This window comes from Lytechinus variegatus, chromosome 3 (genome assembly GCF_018143015.1).
Source record: "Lytechinus variegatus isolate NC3 chromosome 3, Lvar_3.0, whole genome shotgun sequence".
Taxonomy (NCBI): Eukaryota; Metazoa; Echinodermata; class Echinoidea; order Temnopleuroida; family Toxopneustidae; genus Lytechinus; species Lytechinus variegatus.
This window is the reverse complement of record NC_054742.1, coordinates 34,386,504-34,408,567: the sequence shown is the minus strand read 5'-3', so window position 1 is coordinate 34,408,567 and position 22,064 is coordinate 34,386,504. Positions and strand designations below refer to the sequence as shown.

At 36.5% G+C, this 22,064-nt stretch overlaps 1 protein-coding gene across 1 annotated transcript in view; it reads left to right on the top strand.

Moving 5' to 3' along the window:
- The first annotated feature begins 17,972 nt into the window (after positions 1–17,972).
- The window catches only part of LOC121410848, a 54,648-nt gene continuing 50,556 nt past the window's right edge, over positions 17,973–22,064 (top strand). Inside the window, exon 1 of the mRNA XM_041603179.1 lies at positions 17,973–18,282. Within this exon, the coding sequence (XP_041459113.1) occupies positions 18,121–18,282 (162 nt within the window). The 5' untranslated portion in view covers positions 17,973–18,120. The remainder of the gene's footprint in view (positions 18,283–22,064) is intronic.

Here is a 22,064-nt window from a genome sequence, read left to right as displayed (position 1 = left end):
TCTCAGTATTGACGGATATTTTGGGCCTTTCAAAAAGTGATGAATTTGAAAATGGCCGTATTGTAGACCTTCATGTACATACGTAATAGCTTATATCAGATTGATGCCCAAGGGGGAAATTGCCACGATTCGTCGACACAATAAATAACACGCGTTTCCACAAATCAAACAAACTTAACGGCTAGCCAGTTCCCTGGCTACGCCAACTAATAGGATTGTTTCATGCATATAACACGAATGTTGCCCAGATCTAATTAAGACCCCCTTGGCCTTTTTATGGTCTTGATACCCTGCAATTAACTAACGGGATGACGGCAAGCACTCGAGTATGAGAACTACTCGAGCAAGCAATTCAAAGGTCTAATCGTCATGAATATGCCAGTCGATGAGAACAGATATTTCTCTGACGGGTGTTTTGAAGTTTTCAAAGCAACGTGGTTAGGTAAAATAATGATTCACAGAATTCTTGGAATGCCCTCATATCATTGCCATTGGTGAAAAAACCCATTTGATTCAGTATGTAATATCTATTTCTTTTCGTGTTATATGGTAGGATAGAATTAATCATTCATAGGTCTACTAGCTGTCTAAGATCGGTCAAGCTGGGTAGACTAATCGGAGTTCATTCACCATGCTTGGTGTTAGCTTATTACGATTTAAATCACTTTGGTAAAGAGCTCGAATGTTTTCAACCTGTCAAAATATTCAACCGGGATCCCGAGTGTTTTCGTCAATCACTCCGATCTTGCTGAAAATATCTAAATCAGGCCTATCACACCATTATCGAGTTTATCAGCTCGACAGTTTCAACCTAGCATTGTGGGTGTTTTAGTGTAATACACATTTACATTTAGAGAGAAAAGTGACGGTGACGAATGTGACCCTTGTGGCACACACGTCTGAGTACTATCGGTTTTTACCATTGCTAACTTTATGTAGCGCAAAACCCACCTCCAATTCACTGATTAGTATTGCGGCCATTACCTTTTGAAAATGAAGATGGATTTCTTCCCTGCATTTTCTATGTGTATAACAGTGAATGTCTCTAGTTGTAGACCACTATGGTTGTAGATCAATAAAAACATCATTTTACAAGACTAGCACCACCATTCAAAGTCTAATGCTCTTTTAACTAAGAGTGGTATCCTGATGCAGTATTTTTTCATCGTTTTCCTTAATCTTAAGAAGAGTTTGCTTCGTACTAGTTTAAAAAAAATTGATAGAATTCACCTCATGACAATTTTTAGGGTTATTAAGTGCCCATGGCTCTTTTCATTTGATATTCTTTTTCATTATTATTATTGTTTCACGGACACCCTATTTATACGTCGAATGTGATAGCACTATTGAGACGTTGCTGCTACAGGCTAAAACGGGGTAATTCAGTAAACAGACAAAACATGTTAGTCTTCCGAATGAAACAGCGTATACTAACACTTTGCTTATACTCCCTGACCAGCGAGCGAAATGGGATTACTTCAATTCTTAAGGGACAGGTCTATCTCAACAAAAGTTGATTTGAATGAAAAGATAAACATCCAATAAGCATACATGAGCACTGAAAATGTCATCAAAATCGGATGTAAAATAGAAAAGTTTAAGTATGTTTAAGTTTCGCTTATTCCTGTTCGGTATGCTAATGAAAGGGCTGATGACGTCACCCACTCACTATTTCTTTTGTATTTTATTCCATGAATATTATTTTTATCTTGTCTTTTGAAAAAAAAGTTTTATGTTACCTAACATGTGTAATTACACAGTAAAACGCTGTTTAAGATTTCATACAACTCTGTTTACTATATGAACCTTACAGTATTTGTTTAACCGTTTAAACAATCATGTTTGATTAATTGAAATTAGATATTGACAATTAAACTTTGTTTGCTTAAGATTTAAACACTTATTCAAACTGTTTAAACAATTACTGTAAGGTTCATATAGTAAACAGCGTTGTATATTTCTTTTACTGTGTACACATTTGGTCCAGTCAAGTTGGTCCTTATTGTAAAATCTGTTAAACGATGAATATTGTCTAATTCAAACAATTTAAAAAAAAGAAGAAGTAGTGAGTTATGGACATCACCAACTCTATAGTGTTGAGTTGTGCATATAACTGTTTTGTGAAAAGTTAGTGAAACTTTAGCATAAATTAAGAATTTAAAACGTCATCCTTTAACATCCGATTTTGATAAAACTTTCAGTATTTTGTTTGCTTGGTTTTTATTCTATTCATCCAAATCAATATTTTTCTAAGGTAGACTTGACCTCTAAGAAAAAAGAAAACTGTAAATACCTAAGCTTCATATGGCTACCCATGGGATCATCAATATAGTCAGGACTTTAGGATGTGAATGGATGCCTGCTTACAAAAAAATCTGAACTTTCAAGATACAGAGCGAAATTGTCTCATCAAGCAATGGGCACTAAACACGTTCAGGATGCCCAGGAAAACGTCTGCATGTTCTGACACACAGGTATTCAGTAGTACTGGTCATCTGAAAGCTGGTTGGCTGCAATGGATTTATACGAAGCAGAATGGAATTTGACGATATTTACATCAATCATGGCGAAAGAATTATGGCATGAACAACATATAGGGTGTTGCAGTCGCCCTATAAATTTTAGGAAAATATTTTATGATTATGATGAAAATGTACTTTGACCATCAATAAAGCAGCGTATATTTTCTGATCTATTTGTCTTCTGTTTATAAAAAATGATCGCTGTACTCACAAAACTACTGTAGCAATTGATATCTGCATTAGGCATATAGTAATTCACCGAAAATTCCATGAATAATATATAGGGGAGATTTTCCTTTATATATTGTACATCTGGTAAACTATTGTGTGCAATTTTCAAACTCTATTCAGCTTTATGTTTTATTCTTCATATGTTTCTATCAAACACTGTCTTGATAGAATGAGATGATAATATCTTAAGATTGTGAAGGTGCGGAAGTATATCTGATGTCCCTCCCTCATTATATCTACATATGAAGTAAATGCACGTGTTTATTTCCGAAGTCTACTTTCTGTTATTCTATATTCTTTAAATTTAAGTATATATTCACCATTTTCTTTCATATACAGGGAATAAACACTTCATTTCAAAGCAATGTAATACAAACACAAAAGGACCGATTGGGATTTGCATTTGAATAACGGGAGTTTGCATCCAGAAATTGGCAGATAAAGCTGTATCCCTTATTTGAAAATAACTTCTTGTAAAATCAACAAAAAGTTTCAGAAAGAAAGCATAAAAAAGTGTGTGATTATCATTTCATTATGAGCGACAGATCTGAAGATTACGCTGCTCTTGGCATGTACGTTCATCATTTTTACGAAATGAAGAACATGTAGGTATGTAGATGCCTAACGATGTCTTTTAGGCACCTTATAATCTGTATCACTTCATGACGTAGAAAGTTTTGATAGAGCTATCTGCAATAAGCATACTTAAGAGTTCGATCAAGGTCCGCGCTAAGGGAATATGCATTATTGTATTATAATGATCGACGTTAAATTACAGCTTTGATTTAATTACCCATCATTCTATTTCGACTATTTGAACAAAAATCACGAATAACTAGTATTGATGAAAGATTCAGAATCTGAGGAGACTTTGGGGATGTTGTATAAATGCAAATTGGTTAGGTTTCAAGGCCCGTTGTAGCATTTATTTCAAGCGTGAATAGGGAAATTATATCAAGCACAGCCATAATACCATATACCCGTCCGCACTATGAAATAAAAAGACGTGCCTTTTTCGTTCTCATGAACAATCACTTATCGAATACAAATCATTGGGGAAATCACAGCCGAAACACGCTGAAATCGATAGATATTAAGTGAAATTGACTTCGGCCTATTAGATTATAAACGTAAATACATAATTACTTTGTTTTTAGTGACGATAGAATTTCTATTATCGAAATTTGTCGACAACGGTTTAAAACATCCGTGAAAAGGAAAGATTATTGTTGTTATGATTGAAAATTCAATTGTGGTAAAAAAAAAAAAAAATCTCGTTGTGTTACTATCCTATGTGTTTGTTAAGTTGATTTCATTGAAGATTTATAAATATTTTAGAATTGGGCGACTAGGGTAAGAGATATCAGCCAAAACTTCCATTCTTGAAAGTGGCAAATTGCTGAAGATGGATATGAAAAATAACATGACGATCAAAATGAAGGCGGCGGTGAAAAACGTTTTGACCAAACTGTCACTGATTTAATGGCATTGGTGCTTCTCAGAGACAGGAATCATAAATCACAATTGCGTGCCTTCCTTTTGAATAAACTATAGCCTTGCGTACATTACCTCCAAATTACAAAAAAAGGCAAGATGTAAATCGATAATTCAGAAGTGACCATGGAAAAAAAATGAATCCATCATAGAAAAAGAATGAGATAACTATGAGAACGTATTTTTGATAATGCACCGAATCGCCGTTTTACCAATTCGTCATTAAATGTCAAGAATTGACAAAATCTACGGTTTTAAAGCAAAATATCATTACATTTTTTGTCGAATTTTGTATGCCATCATAATATCAAAGGACAAACACGTGCCAGTAGAATGTATATGACAGCTAATAAACTCTGCAGTGATGTTAGTTTAGCAAATTGTCGTCGATGAAGTCCTTCAATGAATTGTGAAGCATCTTGCGTTGAAGCATTTCAGGGGATTATCTATCTTTTTAGCTATTTGTGATTCTAATAATTTTGATGCGAATTATAACTGTTCGCATCCCATTGATTATAAGAAACATTGTATTGGATTGAATTGTTTTCGATGAATGTAGCATGATATATCAACATAGATGTCCATGAATATAGGATCAGCTCCTGAATGCTCTTAGCTGGTTCAGGAAATGCCTTGTCAACATATTATGTTGTAAAATGGAACGGGCAGGTCTTCGTAGGATATTCAAGATCGCAATTTATCAAATGTTTAGAACACTACATAAGATAATATCATGATGATCGGAAACTGGGCATTTTCGCGCCCATCTCTTTTTTAAATACTGAAGGTTGTATATTGAAACAATGCAAGGTTGTTTTTTTTCAGAACGTTGTAATGTCATTGTTGGCATGGGCTCTCTTTCCTAGCCTTGTCTTTGGGTTAAAATTATTCATAGTGTACGCAATGTCCCGCGGTAATTTTGAAACTGTAAAGCTGAGAGTTTTATAGTTGTTTAATTTCTCTGTCTTTTACGCCATGCTTGTTTCCATCTGTGTATGTCGAACTCGTAAATTTGATTCTCACTCGGTCGAAGAAGATTTAGTTACAATTTACGCGTGCTGTTCTTCGCCTTTTCACCGTTCGCCCCGTGACTTTATCAACCCAGAATAATTGCGTTTTACGATGGGTTTTCTTTAGTGACCCAAAGAATGCCTTTCCGCGTTAATTCGGCACCCCAATGTTTATCCGGGAATAGAATTAAACATTATAAATGTTTAGTTATCACATTACCACCCCCATCTCTTTTACTCTTGCACCAAATTGCTTTGGGAAAGGTTTACCTGGATGAACAATACGGAATGACAGTATCATGCTCATCAATTATAGAATTAAGAAGCACTCGATTCTTTTAACCCATAAAAGGGAACATGGATACTGAACATTAAATCGTTAAGTGGAAGTCTATATTTCAAGTGCAAACTATTCCAAACAGTTATCAAGCCTGTATTGATTTTTTGCTCTCTGATTTATATAGTGATCAATGGTAATAAATTTACTTTATATTTTATATAAACGATTGTATGGGATGGATTTTAAGACTTAAAAGAATTCCCGATGTATTTCAATCATCTCTTTTATTACCTTGTTCTGTCCCTGATATTCATAATTAGAATTTAGGATTGATGTCAAAGAATTTGACGGGCATATCAATTTCAAAAACTCTTTCTGTAGTGTGTCATTTAATTAGTTCTTAATTTTTTTCTCGCAATAACTAATTTTTACCGTAACCGCACGCCTACTGCTTTTAATGGTCGTTGGTATTTTAGTCATTAAATAGTGGTTGATATATACTTTGTTTGCGAGACAGAGTAAAAGTAGCGTGTCAGTGAAGGAGAATTACTTTTGACGTTGGTAACAATCGTCTCTCTAAGTAAAACCATGGTCACATTTGTTGAAAACAGCCGTTTTAACATTTTTTTGTCCAACTACATATAAGTGGTTTGAATCAAAATTAATAAAACGGCTGTTTCCGACTCGCCGTACGGCCGCCGTATAGCAAATGTGACCAAGGTATAAGGAACCCCTGCAGTCAAAGTTTTTATAGTCAGCTCTGAATAGCCTTGAAATTGTGTTCTAGTAACGAAATAGAGGGGAAAATAATTGGTAATCAATCTATTCTCCATCGCTGAAACGTTGATTGGGTGTATTCTTATCTCATTTTGATCCACTATCCACCCTGTTTTCCTTCATTTATGGCCTGTAACCCTTTGGGTACGAATGATTCCCTAAGATAAGTTTTTATCCTCATTTACTCTTCAAGCATCGGGCAGAACAGTGTTAAGATAGTCATTTTGAGTTACTCTGTCAAAGACTCGTATCACTGCGTTATAAAGAGACTTGTGCTCACTTATACTTCAATCGAGATACTTAATTTTGTTTAAAAACCTGAATTAGATCGACTTGAGAAAGGCAGACTAGTATAGAAAAATAACAGGCAAATCGGAATCTTATTTTTCTCGGTAGAAATGGTATGCTGTGGTTTTTATTATTAAATGCACTTCGGTTAGGCCCCCTATACTGTATATCTAATTGAACTTAAATATGCTATGTTAGTTACTTACATGATTAACATATACAGCTTATCATCTTGCCATTTAAGTATATGTTTCAATGTGTGAAAAACCTAATGAATATCATATTACAACATATATAACATGTACTGTTATATGGATACAATGGTAATGGAGAATGTATACATGATTAAAAACAAATTGTAGTGCCCGAAAGGACAAGATTTGGAGACGATGGGAACAAGTGGCTTATCTAGGACAAACAGCGCTCTGGGCAAGTGCTAAAATCGCACCCCTTTAAAAGTGTATTATACTACATGTAGTAAAAAACACGACCAGTCAAAATGAAACAAAATCAATGTGAGTGTGAATATTTTTCAATATTAAGACGCATCATAAGTTTTGAAAAAAATATTAATATTCAGACCTGAAAATGAAAAATATAAAATGACACTTTTTTAGAAATTCATATAGAGATGATAATTATGTATCTCATTGAATAAATCGACCTAATACGAAGGCGAAGCGCGAGCACGTTTTTTTTTTTGCAATATCTAGATCTTAAGACTGAATATTGTAAGTACTTTGTAATCATTAACAGGATGCATGTGTGCTGAAAATTATTGATATTTAGTCCTGAAATCTGGACATTTTCATGGAGAAGAAATCCCAAAAGCTGATTTCAGATATCCTCACCTAAAAAGGACATTGCAATCACAAATAATAGAGGATTTTTACGTCCTTTATGCCAATAGCAGAAGACGGGGATATTAATCACCTTCAGTGTATTCCTTTTCTGCGCCTTTATTCCTTTGTTTTTTTTCTCTTCATGTTTTATTATCCTTTTCTCTAATCGCGCCCCCTGAATACGCGCCCGGGATGAAAGCAGGTATAAAAGTGGAAAAAGAGAACGATTATGATTGCTTACATCTAGATATCATATTGGATTACTTCATATTCCCGATTATAAAGGGTACATTAGCCCTTGTCATTTATGGTGACTCGTTTGTATCGTGTTCTACGAGGGGCAAGAGTTTACTACATGGCACATTTTCAACTGACACTGGAAATAGGACCCACTTTTATAACTGTAATCATTCACAGCTCTGAAGCTCAATTTTTCACTCGTTATTATGATATACATATGGTAATATCATCTTTCGCTGCGAAGGCATGATCATTAAGGATCTGCTATCCGCCAGACAAAGCAGCTTATAATATTGCAGATAATGGTGTACACAGACTACTACAAACACTGTTTTTTTTTTTAACAATTTCGTAATCGTTCATACAGTTGGAGGTCGGGATTTATAGCAACTAGCTCACAGAACTGAGACGGGATCTCTCAATATTTATGTACCACTGATGCAGTTTCAGTTCGCTATTACAGGGCATATTGAAGGTTTTTATGATATCTTAATCGTTAACAGCAACATGCTTCATTACCTATATCCATTGATACCCTCCAGTATGCTGCCAGGGCAAGTTCAACCGATAATTAGATGTAACTATTCAATGCATGCTTCATTAACCGGTGCTCATTAAAGAACAGTGGTCGATATCCGATCAAGGACGGGTTTATTTTAAGGTATTATGATTGCTTAGCAATACCTGTTATTACCAATGAATGGCAATGATATTTGGTCGCTTAAGCTATACACAAACAAATTCACGCACACACACCCACACACGCTCATTCATGCTCTCACAACCATATTTCACACATCACGGACTTTCACAATGGTTGTATTTTAGTCACTGTTTGAGGAAGAAACCCGTAAAGGGATTAAAACAACTCATTGGTTAAAGGAGAGATTGATCTGCTTCATCCGGAAAATATCATTGACCTAAAATAATTTTGTCTTTTCCATAGAATTTACAAAAACTAATATAAGTCTTTTCCTTAAAGATACAAGAATGTGTTTCATACCCACTAGTGGTGTTTTTGTTTGATATCCACTGGATTTTTGTTATCAGACACGGAGGAGACCAACATCGTTCAATCCAATGTGCGATGAAAAGTGAGTCGGAAGACAAAATAAAACCGAGATTTTCAGATATTTTTTCCAACATAATTGGGTAGTCATTGTATCGACTAACATTTAAATCATCACTAAATTGCGTGTTATTTTTTCATTTTGAAACCTAAAAGAGCAAGAAGTGTTTTGAAATTCAATTTCTAAAGTTTCAAAACCAATCGGCGCCGAAAAATGGGTGGAAATTTCTAAAATCTTACGTAAGAAAGGGATAATAAAAATCCGATTTTATATAGCGCTTAATACATCGAAACGACGCATCTAAGCGCTTTACAGATATGTTATTACCCCTTTCATTAGCATATATTTTGTTTTATTTGCAAATTGTGTTCAGTATTCTGTAGGAGCACGCAAAGATTGCTACTATCTGCGCTAATCGTTTATGAAACATACTTTAATATCTATTGTTTGTTCTCGGCAATGCGTGAACGAGTATTCCGTCTCAAATAAGAGAACAGATTTTACTCTTACTATTATTCAATCTTTCGAAATGATTTGATTATTGTAATGTGTTTCTCCTGGTATAAAGACTAGTTTTCCTTTTATGGGAAGCACTGCAAGGAAAGCACACTATTCGATCCGATACGACCCTTATTTCTTTTTAGATAACTCGCACTTTGCATTAACTATGAAAGTTCAAAGCAAAAAATTGCATGATTTTATTTGATGTTCGGCATAAGGTTAGGAATATTAAAATCGTAATTTTGTTTTTACGGCAAGCCCTGTGGACGGAGTAAACTTCAAATCGGCTTCAAGTCGCAGTCAATGTTGACGTCATTGTGATTTTAAATTGAATTTGATTTATATTCATACAGGGAGGCTCGAACTACTCAATAGTCCTACCACATGACTGATTGCTATGAGTTTATTGGTAGGAATGTTCGTATCAAATGTTATTACAATTTCTTTGAATTTCGGATCGCAACGAGTCGTTAAGTGTGCGCTGGGCTTGAAATGATAAAGCCGAAGTTATTGTTTTTTAATTGTAGAAAAAAAGCTCACTGTTCAAATAGTTTCAGACGAGAGTAAAGAATAACATATATTTCTTTTAAACCAATATATTTCGGTTATTTAAGTAATTACATACAAACCTTTTGCCATTACATTTTAATATCGCAGTCACACGGCGGAAACCGAATCCAGACCGGACAAAACTAGATATTTTTTTCTTATTGAAATACCTCGTTCATTTGCAATCAGTTCATAAGTGTGACTGCGGCGTAGCAGCGGTGATTCTCAATTTGGGACGAGGATTAAATCGGATGAAGCAATACGATAATAGCTTCGTGGCCATCATACTTGCACCGAGTACTTGCATGGATGGACGACCTCACTAACATTATCCCGGATGGATGTTTGCAGATCTAGCCCTGTTCATAACCTGCCCTTGTGCCTTGGGGAGGTTGCTTAGTTGCACAAATGTGTTTGTGAGCACTCCCGATGGGAAATGTGACGCAGACTCGTTAATCACCAATAATCGGGAACAAATTAAAACTCCCGCCTCTTCATCAAAAGCACATTAATGCAAACAGAGACCAGTCAGCCAAGCAAGGCTGGCTCAGTCTAACCTCGGTTTTAACGTGCTCTTTTGATAGCAATGGGGCGAAAATACATACATTAATAATTTCTGTGATATCAGCAAATTAACTGAGAATCACTGTAAATAACCCGCGAAAATAGAAGGCCATTGCACCTCTTTCATACAACAAAGATGTGTTATGCTTAATATTTTTCGAGGAAATTCTATATTGAAATCTATATGGATAGGGTACCAGAGTTGAATAACATATTTGCATAAAACTATTTTTAATACAAAACGTCCCCCATAGAATGGGCTTAAAATGTCACCATTTAGAGCTGTTTGATGTCTTTTCAAGTTTGAAAAATAAGCACTCGAAGTGCCCTTGTTTAAAGAAAAAACATCAATCAGAGAGATAGAAACAATCAAATTACGAAATTCCACAAAGAATCGACGGTTGCAAATGAGATTCAGTGGCAAATCGACTGTTGTAAAGTAGATTTGGTATATAATTCACAAAGTATTACCGCTATACAAAAGCTTTCGGTTTACTTCAGCTAAAAAGATTGTTTGATTTTTATTTTATTTGTATTGTTTCACATGTCACCATATTTTGAAGAAACAAATCAGAAAATACACTAGGTAAATCATTTTTATTCAATTAGCACAGAAAAATACCAAGAAAGTAATAATATTAATCGGTTACTTTTAATTGGTTTGAATAAAACAATGGATTAGTATTAGCGAGAAAGTCCTCTTCTGACTTTCTCGCTTATACTAATCCATTGTTTTTTTCAAACCAGTTAAAAGTAACCGATTAATATTATTACTTTCTTGGTATTTTTCTGTGCTAATTGAATAAAAATGATTTACCTAGTGTATTTTCTGATTTGTTTCTTCAAAATATGGTGACATGTGAAACAATACAAATAAAATAAAAATCAAACAATCTTTTTAGCTGAAGTAAACCGAAAGCTTTTGTATAGCGGTAATACTTGTGAATTATATACCAAATCTACTTTACAACAGTCGATTTGCCACTGAATCTCATTTGCAACCGTCGATTCTTTGTGGAATTTCGTAATTTGATTGTTTCTATCTCTCTGATTGATGTTTTTTCTTTAAACAAGGCACTTCGAGTGCTTATTTTTTCAAATTTTAAGTACGGATTCAAGTTTTGTCTTAGAGGCATTTCTCCACCCTAAAATCCCATTATTCAGGTATGGTAATAATAAAGTTGAATACAATAGTTTCAAAATATGATGCGGAAAGTGTGTTATAAGATGATTAATGGCTCTGAGATTTCTTGAGAGCGATTTACATAGATGATCATTAGTGAACTTTTCAGGACAATTTACAATCAGTAAAGACACCAAGGAATTTGTAGATTCCTTTTTTTTGTAGCACATTACCATTGATTTAAAAAAGACTTGCCAAAGAATGTACTGACTTGCTGAAAACTATATATATATATATATATATATATATTAATTTAGCGATAACTTATTAGCTTGTATCCAATAACAAACGCAGCATAATTCAACATTTTGCCTTTCAAGAAGAATTGGGATTGCTGTGTTTAAAAGAAAATAAACTAGCATTATCTGCGAAAAGAAGAAATTACAATTAACAGTAATTGCCCCAAAAGGGAACCTTGAGGCACACCACAGACAATGCGTGGAATTTCACAATCAGAATTATTAATTACTACAAATTGAGTTATGTTTATGAGGTAACTTCTGAACCACTCCATTGATCAATCAACATATTACTAAGCTATATACGAATTCTTCTTGTCTCTCTTGGTGAACTTTGTTTTACATCTATTGTGTAATATGATGGACTCTGCTGCTTCCAATACGTTTAATTGAATTGTAATCATTGAATGATCATCAGCAATATGCAGAATATACTGTTGCACTATAATGCATTAATATGTGTGTCAATCAGCAAAGTGCAGCAAATAAGACCTGTTCGATAAAGTGTCATACATTGTCTGTAAAAGAGTGGTGCGACATATAACTTAAAAAAGAACTCTACATATACTATCTAGATATATTTTGAATAAAGAAACACTGTTGAATATAAAGACGAGGCGACGGTGAATTTCAAGTTTACCGATTCATTTCAAGATCATGCTACTACTGTAGGATAAAACGCATAAGTCACGACACCGATCGATGAATAGGTCTTAAGGGTGTTGGGTATCATTGAAAGGCGTTCTATGTTATTGCACAGTATCTCATATATGAATGAAAGTGTCCAGGTAAACTGCAATCAAAGTCCAATTCTTGATGAACAGATCTAAACAAACTACGCGGGAAACACAGGAGGACAGGTTCAAAAACAATTGAAAGGTCATGTCAGAAAATGCGTTTTTATAGCTCTCTTCGGGTATTATCATTATTGTGTGTTAGCAGACTGCAAACTCAAGACACGGAGTTTATTGTATCATAATATGAAAACTAGTAATCTTTAAAACTATACGCTTTAGTTTACATGTTAAATATTCATGTAATTAAATTGCAAAATGTCGATCACATCGTTTTTAAAATTCATGAAGAGATACCATTGACTTTGAGTTATTACCATTTCCTAAACATTTTTATTTACAATGTAGTTAGGTGGAATGTGGACCACTCTTTCGAGACATGGGAGGGGGTGGTCGAAAGGGGGAGGGCAAGGGGGGGGGGGGGCTTGGATTGTGGGTTCAATGCGGGTTTGTGCCATTATCTTCGGACCGCAATCAAGGCTGTGCTGAATAATCTCTTTTACCCAATGTTTAAAGGCTAAAAAAAATGCATTGTTAATATACTATTTTAGGCCATTTAATATTGTTAGGTTCTGATACTGTTGGATTCCAATCTTCTGTTCAAATGCAAAAACATTCAGAAAGGATAAAAACATGCTAGTTCTATTGGGCTTTTGAGGAAAGAATTATGAACTCAAATGATTGGGGAAATTGATTCAAAATCAACAAAAATACAAGCTCTCCTCCCTTTCCCTTATTATTACATACATACTCTTCATACTGGTTCAGAACCCCCCCCCCCTCCCCGTTTGCCTCGAAAGAGTGTGTTAATTTGACTCATTTTTCTTCCTCAACCCATCCTTTCGAATTAAATACTAAAGATTTACACAAAATAAAACAAAGCAACAAAAACAAATCTGTGGTCGATGCAGATATCTCTACAAAATGTGAAGGAGGTGATGTATTTATGTATCATCGGAGAAAATGCTATAGGCGCTTTTTAATTCTCCTACTTTGAGGCCTTCTTAATAGAAGTTCGATATGCCATTAGATACGTGGAGATTTTTGGCGACGGAAAACAATTATGCGTTTTTTTTTGTAAGTAAGTAATCATATTTTGAAAAAGACGAATGGAAAGGCCGCGTTGAATTCCTACTCCCCACCGGCGAATGATATCTCGTATGTCACTGTCAATCAATGGTATTCACGTCTATGAGCCCCGTGTATTCAATCGGTTTGCTGTAGAGGAACCGTGAGTAGGTGGAGGCTCAAAATGAAATACCATACTTTAATTGGCCACTTGCGAAGTAGCAAGGTTTCACATGAACATTAAAGGAAGGCCAGAGAGGTCGAAATGTTTTGGTTTCAAGAATATCGCTTGGTTGCGCTCCGTAAACATTAGTCAACCGTGATCTTACCGGATATACCGAAATTACTACTTCGTGAAGAGTCATAGATATCTATACGGGACTGGGAAGGTTCTATAAAGAAGTAATACTTATGAAAGGCGATTGCAATGTTTAATTATCAGCAATGACAAGTGTGTATACTCTTGCAAGGCAGGAGTAATCTTCAAGAAAAAAAATATTTTACAATATCTCTTTAATTGCATTTATTCTGATTGATTATAGGAAAACAGAGCTAATTAGTTCCAATGTTGCATAATGAGAAATTAGTTCAAGTACCCAACACCCACTGCAATTATTACCAAGTTCAAGATACTTTACCAAGTAGTGTGCGTGAGTATGAATGAAATGGTAAAACTTACTACGAAAATCCCCAACACACACACCCACACACACCTTTCACCCTCATACAGGCCCACACACACACCCAATCCTCACACATCTCGCACGCACCAGCACACACACACCCCTCCTTGCACACTTTCACACACCGATCTCCGCATTGATCCTGTATTCGATCACAATTATTGTTTCTGTCTTGCCAGCGTGCCCTCCTAGCTCTCTAAAAGATGACGGAAAAGGTACGTATTCATTTGTTGACATTCTGAGCTCTCCTGTTTGGCATCCGAGGACCATGGCTCCAAAGATCACACACACCATTCCATCAATACACTCACCTCCACATGCATAAATGCATTAAAAATACATTGCCGACTTTGTCTAAATTATTTCGTGTAACTGCATGGTAAACAAAATAATAGAAACAACTTTTTTAATTATAGGGAAAACACGGATATTTAAGTTCTAAACGGGGAAAATCCCCTCTAATGTGGTCGTATTAAAAACCAATATAAAAAGTCCGACACTCTGGATATACGATATCCGTAAAAATATTCTTGTTTACAAGGCAGCAGATACTTTCGCAGACTTCGATGTGTCATCATGCGCCCTTGTAATGGATAGCACTTGTCCTTTCAAGAGCATCCTTGTCTATTTAAGCCTTCATATCACGTAGAAACCAATGTCGGCATGGAAGTCATTGATGTTGACAGACACTCATGGTATCATCCACATACTCCGACTCTTGAAGATAGAGTGCTTTGAAAGGGTGTGAAACGTTACTGGATTGATTTCTAAGATTGAGCTCCGCAGGCGCGTCATCAAGGCATGTCTTCAGCAAGCGTTGACCTAACTTCACTGAAGGGAATGAGAGTATTGATCCTATCTATGTACGAAAGGTGGCTTTGTCTTCTCTAAAAATTAAACCGACAAAAATTCAAGTTGGCTAAGTTTGAATTGGCTGTTGATACTTAAAATGGACATTATTTTTCCATATCCGCCCGGGAGATATGATTTTGGTGTCTAGACCATGGTTTCAAAATTATTTTCAAAATACACTGGGACAAATCAAAAGGACAGTCAGTGGTCCAGTATGTTAACAAAAATCCAATATGGCTTCCAAATATGAATTCTTGAATGGCTGCTGATACTTAAATGATGCCATTTTGAATTCCTTCTTGGATTTTTAGACAAAATGGACGACTTCATATTATTGTATCCAGTCCATTTTAACCATGAAGCCATAGTGTGGACGACACCGAATTCATATCTCCTTGGTGAATTTTAATGGAACTATGTCCATTTTGGGGGTAACAGGAGTCATTTTAGACTCCGCATGTTTGGAAGCCATCTTGGATTTTTCGACATACTGGACCACTGACTGTATATGAAACTAATTTTCTGACTTATAAAACCACGGTTTTGTACACAAAACCATTTGCCCTTGACGGATATTACATGTATAATATTGCATGAGCTATTTCATACTCCATTTTTGAAGCCACCGTAGACTTTTGGACATACCTGACAGCAACTCTCCTTGTAACTAATCCAAATGTATTATTTGACCCATTTAACCATGGTACAGACACAAAAATCATATTCCTGGATACTGAACAAACTATGTTGGCTTTTTTTTTCTTAAGATAGCAGCAACAATTTTATACTCATTTTTTTGAAGCCACCTTGGACTTTTTGGACACATTGACCACTGACTGTCCTTGTAGCTTGTCCAATGTATTATTCAAGCATTGAAACTATGGTCCAGACACCAAAATCATATATCCCAGGTGGATATGAAAATAATGAGCTACGTGCATTTTAAGGTGATTGGTTAACATTGGTTTGACTTTTAAAAAATCTGAGCTAGAAGGTTACATTGTCACCTGTGTCTGTGATATGTTACAAAAATGAAGCCCAGAAAAAATTGCTTTCAAAAATGATTATTTAGTGCTTCAAAAACTGAAATATAAAGTGACCGGAAATACCATCTTAATTTCATCCCATACACTTATGTGTACTATTTAGGCGTCTATAAGATGCCTATTTACAAAATCGGAGTTTGCCTTGTAGTTTTAGCTTTTCATTCTCAATAATGGTTGTTTTCAGGGTTTATTAGTTCTAATACATGCGCTTGTACAGATGTTTCATCTTGGTTTGAGAATTTTTTAAATCGGCTGGTCACAAAGTTAAACAATACCTTTAAATATCAACAGCCATTTTAAACTCCATATTATGAAGCCATCTTGGATTTTTGAATACACTAGACCACTGGCTGTCATTGTAACTTGCCCCAATGTACTACTTCACATTTAAAACCATAAATTAAAGCCACTTTATGTATGTAATAAATAAATTGTGGAATTTTAACCTACGGCAGCCCTTTGGGCGAAATCTTTGAATTTTCTTGTACCCTGGAGTGCTTATATTTACTATAACTTCTTTCAACCAATTCTTTACCCCCCCCCCCCGGATCATCGAATAAGAACCGAAATAGGATTCTAGGGTGGATAATGAGTGAGTTATTCCCATTTTCAGTGAATGGCGACCATCTTGGTCTTGGATGCCATGTTGAAAAGAACTCCTTTCCCGGATGCGGATTTTGATAGATTTTTAGTATGTTATTTCTAAGGTCAAATACTGCCAGAAACCGTTGAAAAACCATTTGTTGCAATTTGTTCCGGTCAAGCCATATATTGAACAGTCTAGTGGGTGCATGGCAAAAGAAAAGTTTCTGGATAGAGAGGGAATACGATTTATTTTTCATTTTTCACAAAATGGAGTACGCTGGTTCCACCGGTTCCCTGCTGGAGCCCAGGGGCAGGGCACGCATGTACTTGTTTCTACTACAGTATATAAAGCTGGATCTCGCAAAAAGGGGGTGGGCGGAAAGAATGTAATTTCATTCATGTTACCCCCGATCGCCCGCTAAAAGCTTATTTTCGTTGTTTTCCCTACCACTCACACTTTTAAAAACGTTCAGATGATAGAGCTTGTGCAAATTAATGAGTGAAAACGTATTAATTTCATGTTTTACATTCAACTCGAGTCCTGAAGCAGATACCGCTGCTGCACTATGCGTTAATACTTGCGACGTTTATGCGTTAGTATGACATTCCCCACTTTTCGCTGTTTGAGCCCGTCGTAACACACTGTCTTGCAATGCAAGTTGTGTGACATGAAAATGTTTTTTTTTTCGTTTCGCACATGCATTCAATCTGCATTTCCTGTGCAAAATTATGGTTGCTACTATGGTAACAACGATATATCCCATTTAGGACGAGCATTTGGTTCCTCCAAGAGCTCGAGAGGCCGCCCGGGGGGGGGGGGGGGCACTTCCATTGACGAGTGAATACCAGGCGCGACCACGAGTAAAAAAGGGATTTCCTTTTTCAATAGCGGGCACGTTACGTATATGTAACGTTATAAGGGTGTCAAACACGATATTTGAAATACTGAAAAGGGGGATGTATTTCGTTAGGAAAACTACGTATTTTCGGTCAAATATCCAATACTTGTTACGGGTAGGGTTTCACACGCCAAATACTTCTTGTTAAGAGATGCATTTTTATAATCTGGGGAAAGACTTGCTTCCCTTGTTTAGGGTGCCTTTCGAAACCCCATGGTCACGCCTGATATCCACTCGTCAATGGAAGTGGTCCCCCCGGAATTTGAAATTTAATCCCCCATTTCGGGGGGAAAGTAAAACACAATGCCCATGACATTGTGTGCTAGATGGCTTATCGTTTGTGTAGGAGTGAGCAAAAAACAAACGCAAATTCGGATGGTTTTCAGACGGACAGGCCTATTGTATGCTGCGTACATATCAATGCATGCGAAATGGTTTAGCTGGAGCGGAAGTCGGAGAGGTGATCTGTCCCATCGAATCAATTGCCAGTGATCCAACAATAATCCACATTAGATGCAATATCGATTCGAAGGACTGTAATGATTTATATATAAGCCTTTATTCAGTAAGTTTTTCATTACTCAATATGTACTTGATTTGTTTGAAAAAAACCAATGTCTTATCCATGTCATAATCTACCATGTGCGTTTAGCGCTTAGCGTTTTATCTCCAGCCAGCTGCCAGAGCTCCTTGGGCTCAAGCGGGCATATGCTATGATGACGAGTCGTACATGCATGAAAGCGGGATTCTCGCAACTTGGAAATTCACGCATGATGTGGCATGAAATAATTTTGCACAGGAAAAGCAGATCTATAGGGCGTGTAACACAAAGCTTAAGCCCCTTTTACACCTTCACGGAAGCAAGACGGATCATCCCGGATTGTCAATCCGGGGTCATCCGTGTACAGTCCGGGACTACCGTGTACACTCCGGCTACTCATCCGGCGCCATCCTTGATGTACCGGCATGTCCGGGAGAAAAATTGAACATGATCAATTTTTCATCCCGGAGTACACGGACTGATAATCATCTGTGTTCATCCTTGTAGCCTCCTTGTACATCCGTGTAGCTACCGAATGCATCCGGGAGGCTCTTTGTAAGAACCGGGTGATCCTTGTTGATACCGCGGGGTCAAATGTTTGTATTGTTTGCGTACATGAACAATAGTCCGTATTCATAACCAAGCACGAGTATGCTCCAGATGCTTCAAAAAGGGACGAAACTTCATTCTAGCAAGATGCCGGCGACAAGAAGTGGTAAGGTCCGTGTAAAGACCCAGTAACATCCGTGATCATCCGGGTATTCCGTGTTGGCTCCGGGAGCATATTAAACAGGATCCCTATTGCTACCTTGCTTATCCTTGTAGACTCCGTACTTTTCCGTACATATCCGTGTTAATAACCAGTTAACTCCGTACTCACTCCGGGAATGCTAGGAAAATACAAATTTGGCACCCCGGATCATCTAGGACTGAGATCCGTGTTGCACCCGTGAAGGTGTAAAAGGGGCTTTAGCAATGATTGTAGAACATTTTTTTACGTTCGGTTATATATGACTATTATGTACAATAAATCTTTAAAAATCGAGTGTATGATTAATCGTAAAGCGTTGTGTTCCTTGTGCTACGGGACCCTAATGTCTGCGTCCTCGAGATTGCGAAAATTCGCTATTATCGGTTGTAACACGGTCTACTTGTGCGCATATGGTAATTCTTCTATGCAGACCTACTCGACCATTGATGGAGTGCAGGAAATCCATGTGAAGGAGAATGTCTTTCATTGATGCGCGCGCAGTTGCGGCAGCGTGGTTTGCGTACATGTGAACCACCAGAATGCGGTGCCACTGCGAGTAGGGCTATGGGGATCGGACCGGCCATTACGAGGCCGTAAATTAAAGGTCAGGTCCACCCCTGAAAAATGTTGATTTGAATAAATAGAGAAAAATCAAACTAGCACAACACTGAAAATTTCATCAAAATCGGATTTAAAATAAGAAAGTTATGACATTTTAAAGTTTTGCTTATTTTTCACAAAACAGTGATATGAGCGAGTCAGTTACATGCAAATGAGAGAGTCGATGATGTCACTCACTCACTATTTGACCGGACGCCAGTTCAGTATAGAAATATTAGTTCGCTCTAACATGATGAATATTATTAGATTTCTGGAAGCAGAATATATCAGCACAAATGTTTGCATATTTCTAGATCAGATTTACTTCTTTCATAACTTTCATTCCAGGGGATACTACTGTTTATGATGGTGCATTGCACATGCACTTATCAATACTACAATCAGGGACGTCCCTGCTACAATATTGTGCTACAATGGTGCGACAGTGAAAGGATTGATTACACAAAATGTATATTATCTTGAAGGCGTCGTGATGTAGTGGTCCAGTCAATTGACTTTTTAATCTAAGGGCCCATGTCCTTTGGTAAGGCACGCATTCATTTTTGGTACTCTCCACCCAGGAGTTATATCGGCACCCGTATATGTTATGTAAACAACAGTGTAATGTATTACCAAGAGTGTCCAGGCAAGAACGGTTGCCTGGCCAGGTAGTTTCCCTAGGGAGTGAAGACAGTGTAGTGCACTCTATAGATCCAGTGAGAAGGGTAATTAGAAGTACATAAGAGGGCATACAAACGTAAGCATCTAGCGCTATATTATTGTTATCAAATTACTATTATCATTATTAGTGATATTAGTATCATTATAATTATTGTACTTAAGGAATGAAGGCAACATCCCGTTCTACTGTAACATTATGTAACATTTATCAATAACAACTACACGACAACCTTGTTTTAGATTCAACTTTTTACTGGCTTCACTGTGGCCACACGCTCATCTATTTAGACTTTTTTTTCATTTGGAATTAAGCTGTATTAAAATCCAAAAGGTATTATGAATTTCGTCTGAGAATGCTACTTTCTGAGATGAGTGTTAGTGATGAGCTCATACATGGAAGCGGAAGATTATAACACTTATCGGCTCATTTTCACACCTAGAAAGAAAGTGGTAAACCAATGAAATCAAGATGATTAAGAAATGAAAATGTCATCAAATTGTAAAAATGACTAGCTCACTGATCGGATGAAACCAAAACTCCGCAAAAGGTTCAGTCGGTTCTCTTAATTCCCTTCTTTTTACACCAACATTTCTTATGATGTGTATCGGAATGCGTCCTATGTACGGACATCGCTGTTTGATCTCCATCTCACGTTCTACCATTCATCTCATAATACAGAGCTCTCATTAAAACGGAGAACCACGAACAGTGACACCTGTGGCATTGCCTCTGACTTCTCAGTATTCCTGTGGGTGTTTTCCTCTCAACAATCCATGAATGAAACCATTGACGAATGTCTTCATTTCAGGGCTCTGGGGCATTCAAAAGGTGGTCGACGTGGTTCCATCATCCGTCTTCTCTTCGATCCGACTTCACTTCTTACCAGAAGTAACACAACAATAACTTCATTTTTCGAGGGATACTACCTCTGCTCTTAGAGAAAAGATAATTTGACTACCTCAATCTTCACATTTTGCGTGAGCTTCTAATTGGTTTATATATTGTATGGTATAGTCAACTCTTGATGACCAACTCTGTCTTCGTGTGTAAAGGCTACGGCATGTGAGAATGGAGGTCACTGGTGTAGATTTTCAAGAAGTCCCAAGAGTGAACCTTTTGTGTGAGGGTGTGTGAGTGGGATGATTATTGCGTCATCCTTTAATAGCTTGAGGGTATGCTTCTACGCCAGAGATGAAGGTGCCGGTAACTGAAATGAGAAAGAATTAAAGAAGGGCTAAAAGCGCCAGAGAAAGTAAGAGCGTATGAAAGCTTTATCTTAAAAAAAAAACTCCAGTTGTTTTATAGATTTAAATAGTATATGATGACAGAATCATGTGATAAAATTAAATGTATACACTATTAAACAATCGGTCGGATATGATCAATTTCATAAAAAAACGATCGACGTTTTATTTTCTGAAGTACTGTTTGGAAGAGGAAGGCAGTAGATAGTATAGGCAGCCATAACAAGCACTCTAAAAATTAAGTGCTAATTTAGCTCTCAAAGAGCATGTATATAGTGACTGCACTTCGGAGTGCTGATTTGTCTAGTTCAAATTTGAACTAGACAAATCAGCACTCCGAAGTGCAGTCACTATACACGCTCTTTAAGAGCTAAATAAGCGCTTCATTTTTTAGAGTGTAAATTCAACGTGCTTTATGTACTTTATTGATTTTGGTATCATTTTATTTAACAAATCCTTGCACTTCAGAATTATGAAATTTATACAAATTGCTTTTAAATGTTCAAAAAAATTGATTGCTCATGGGCTA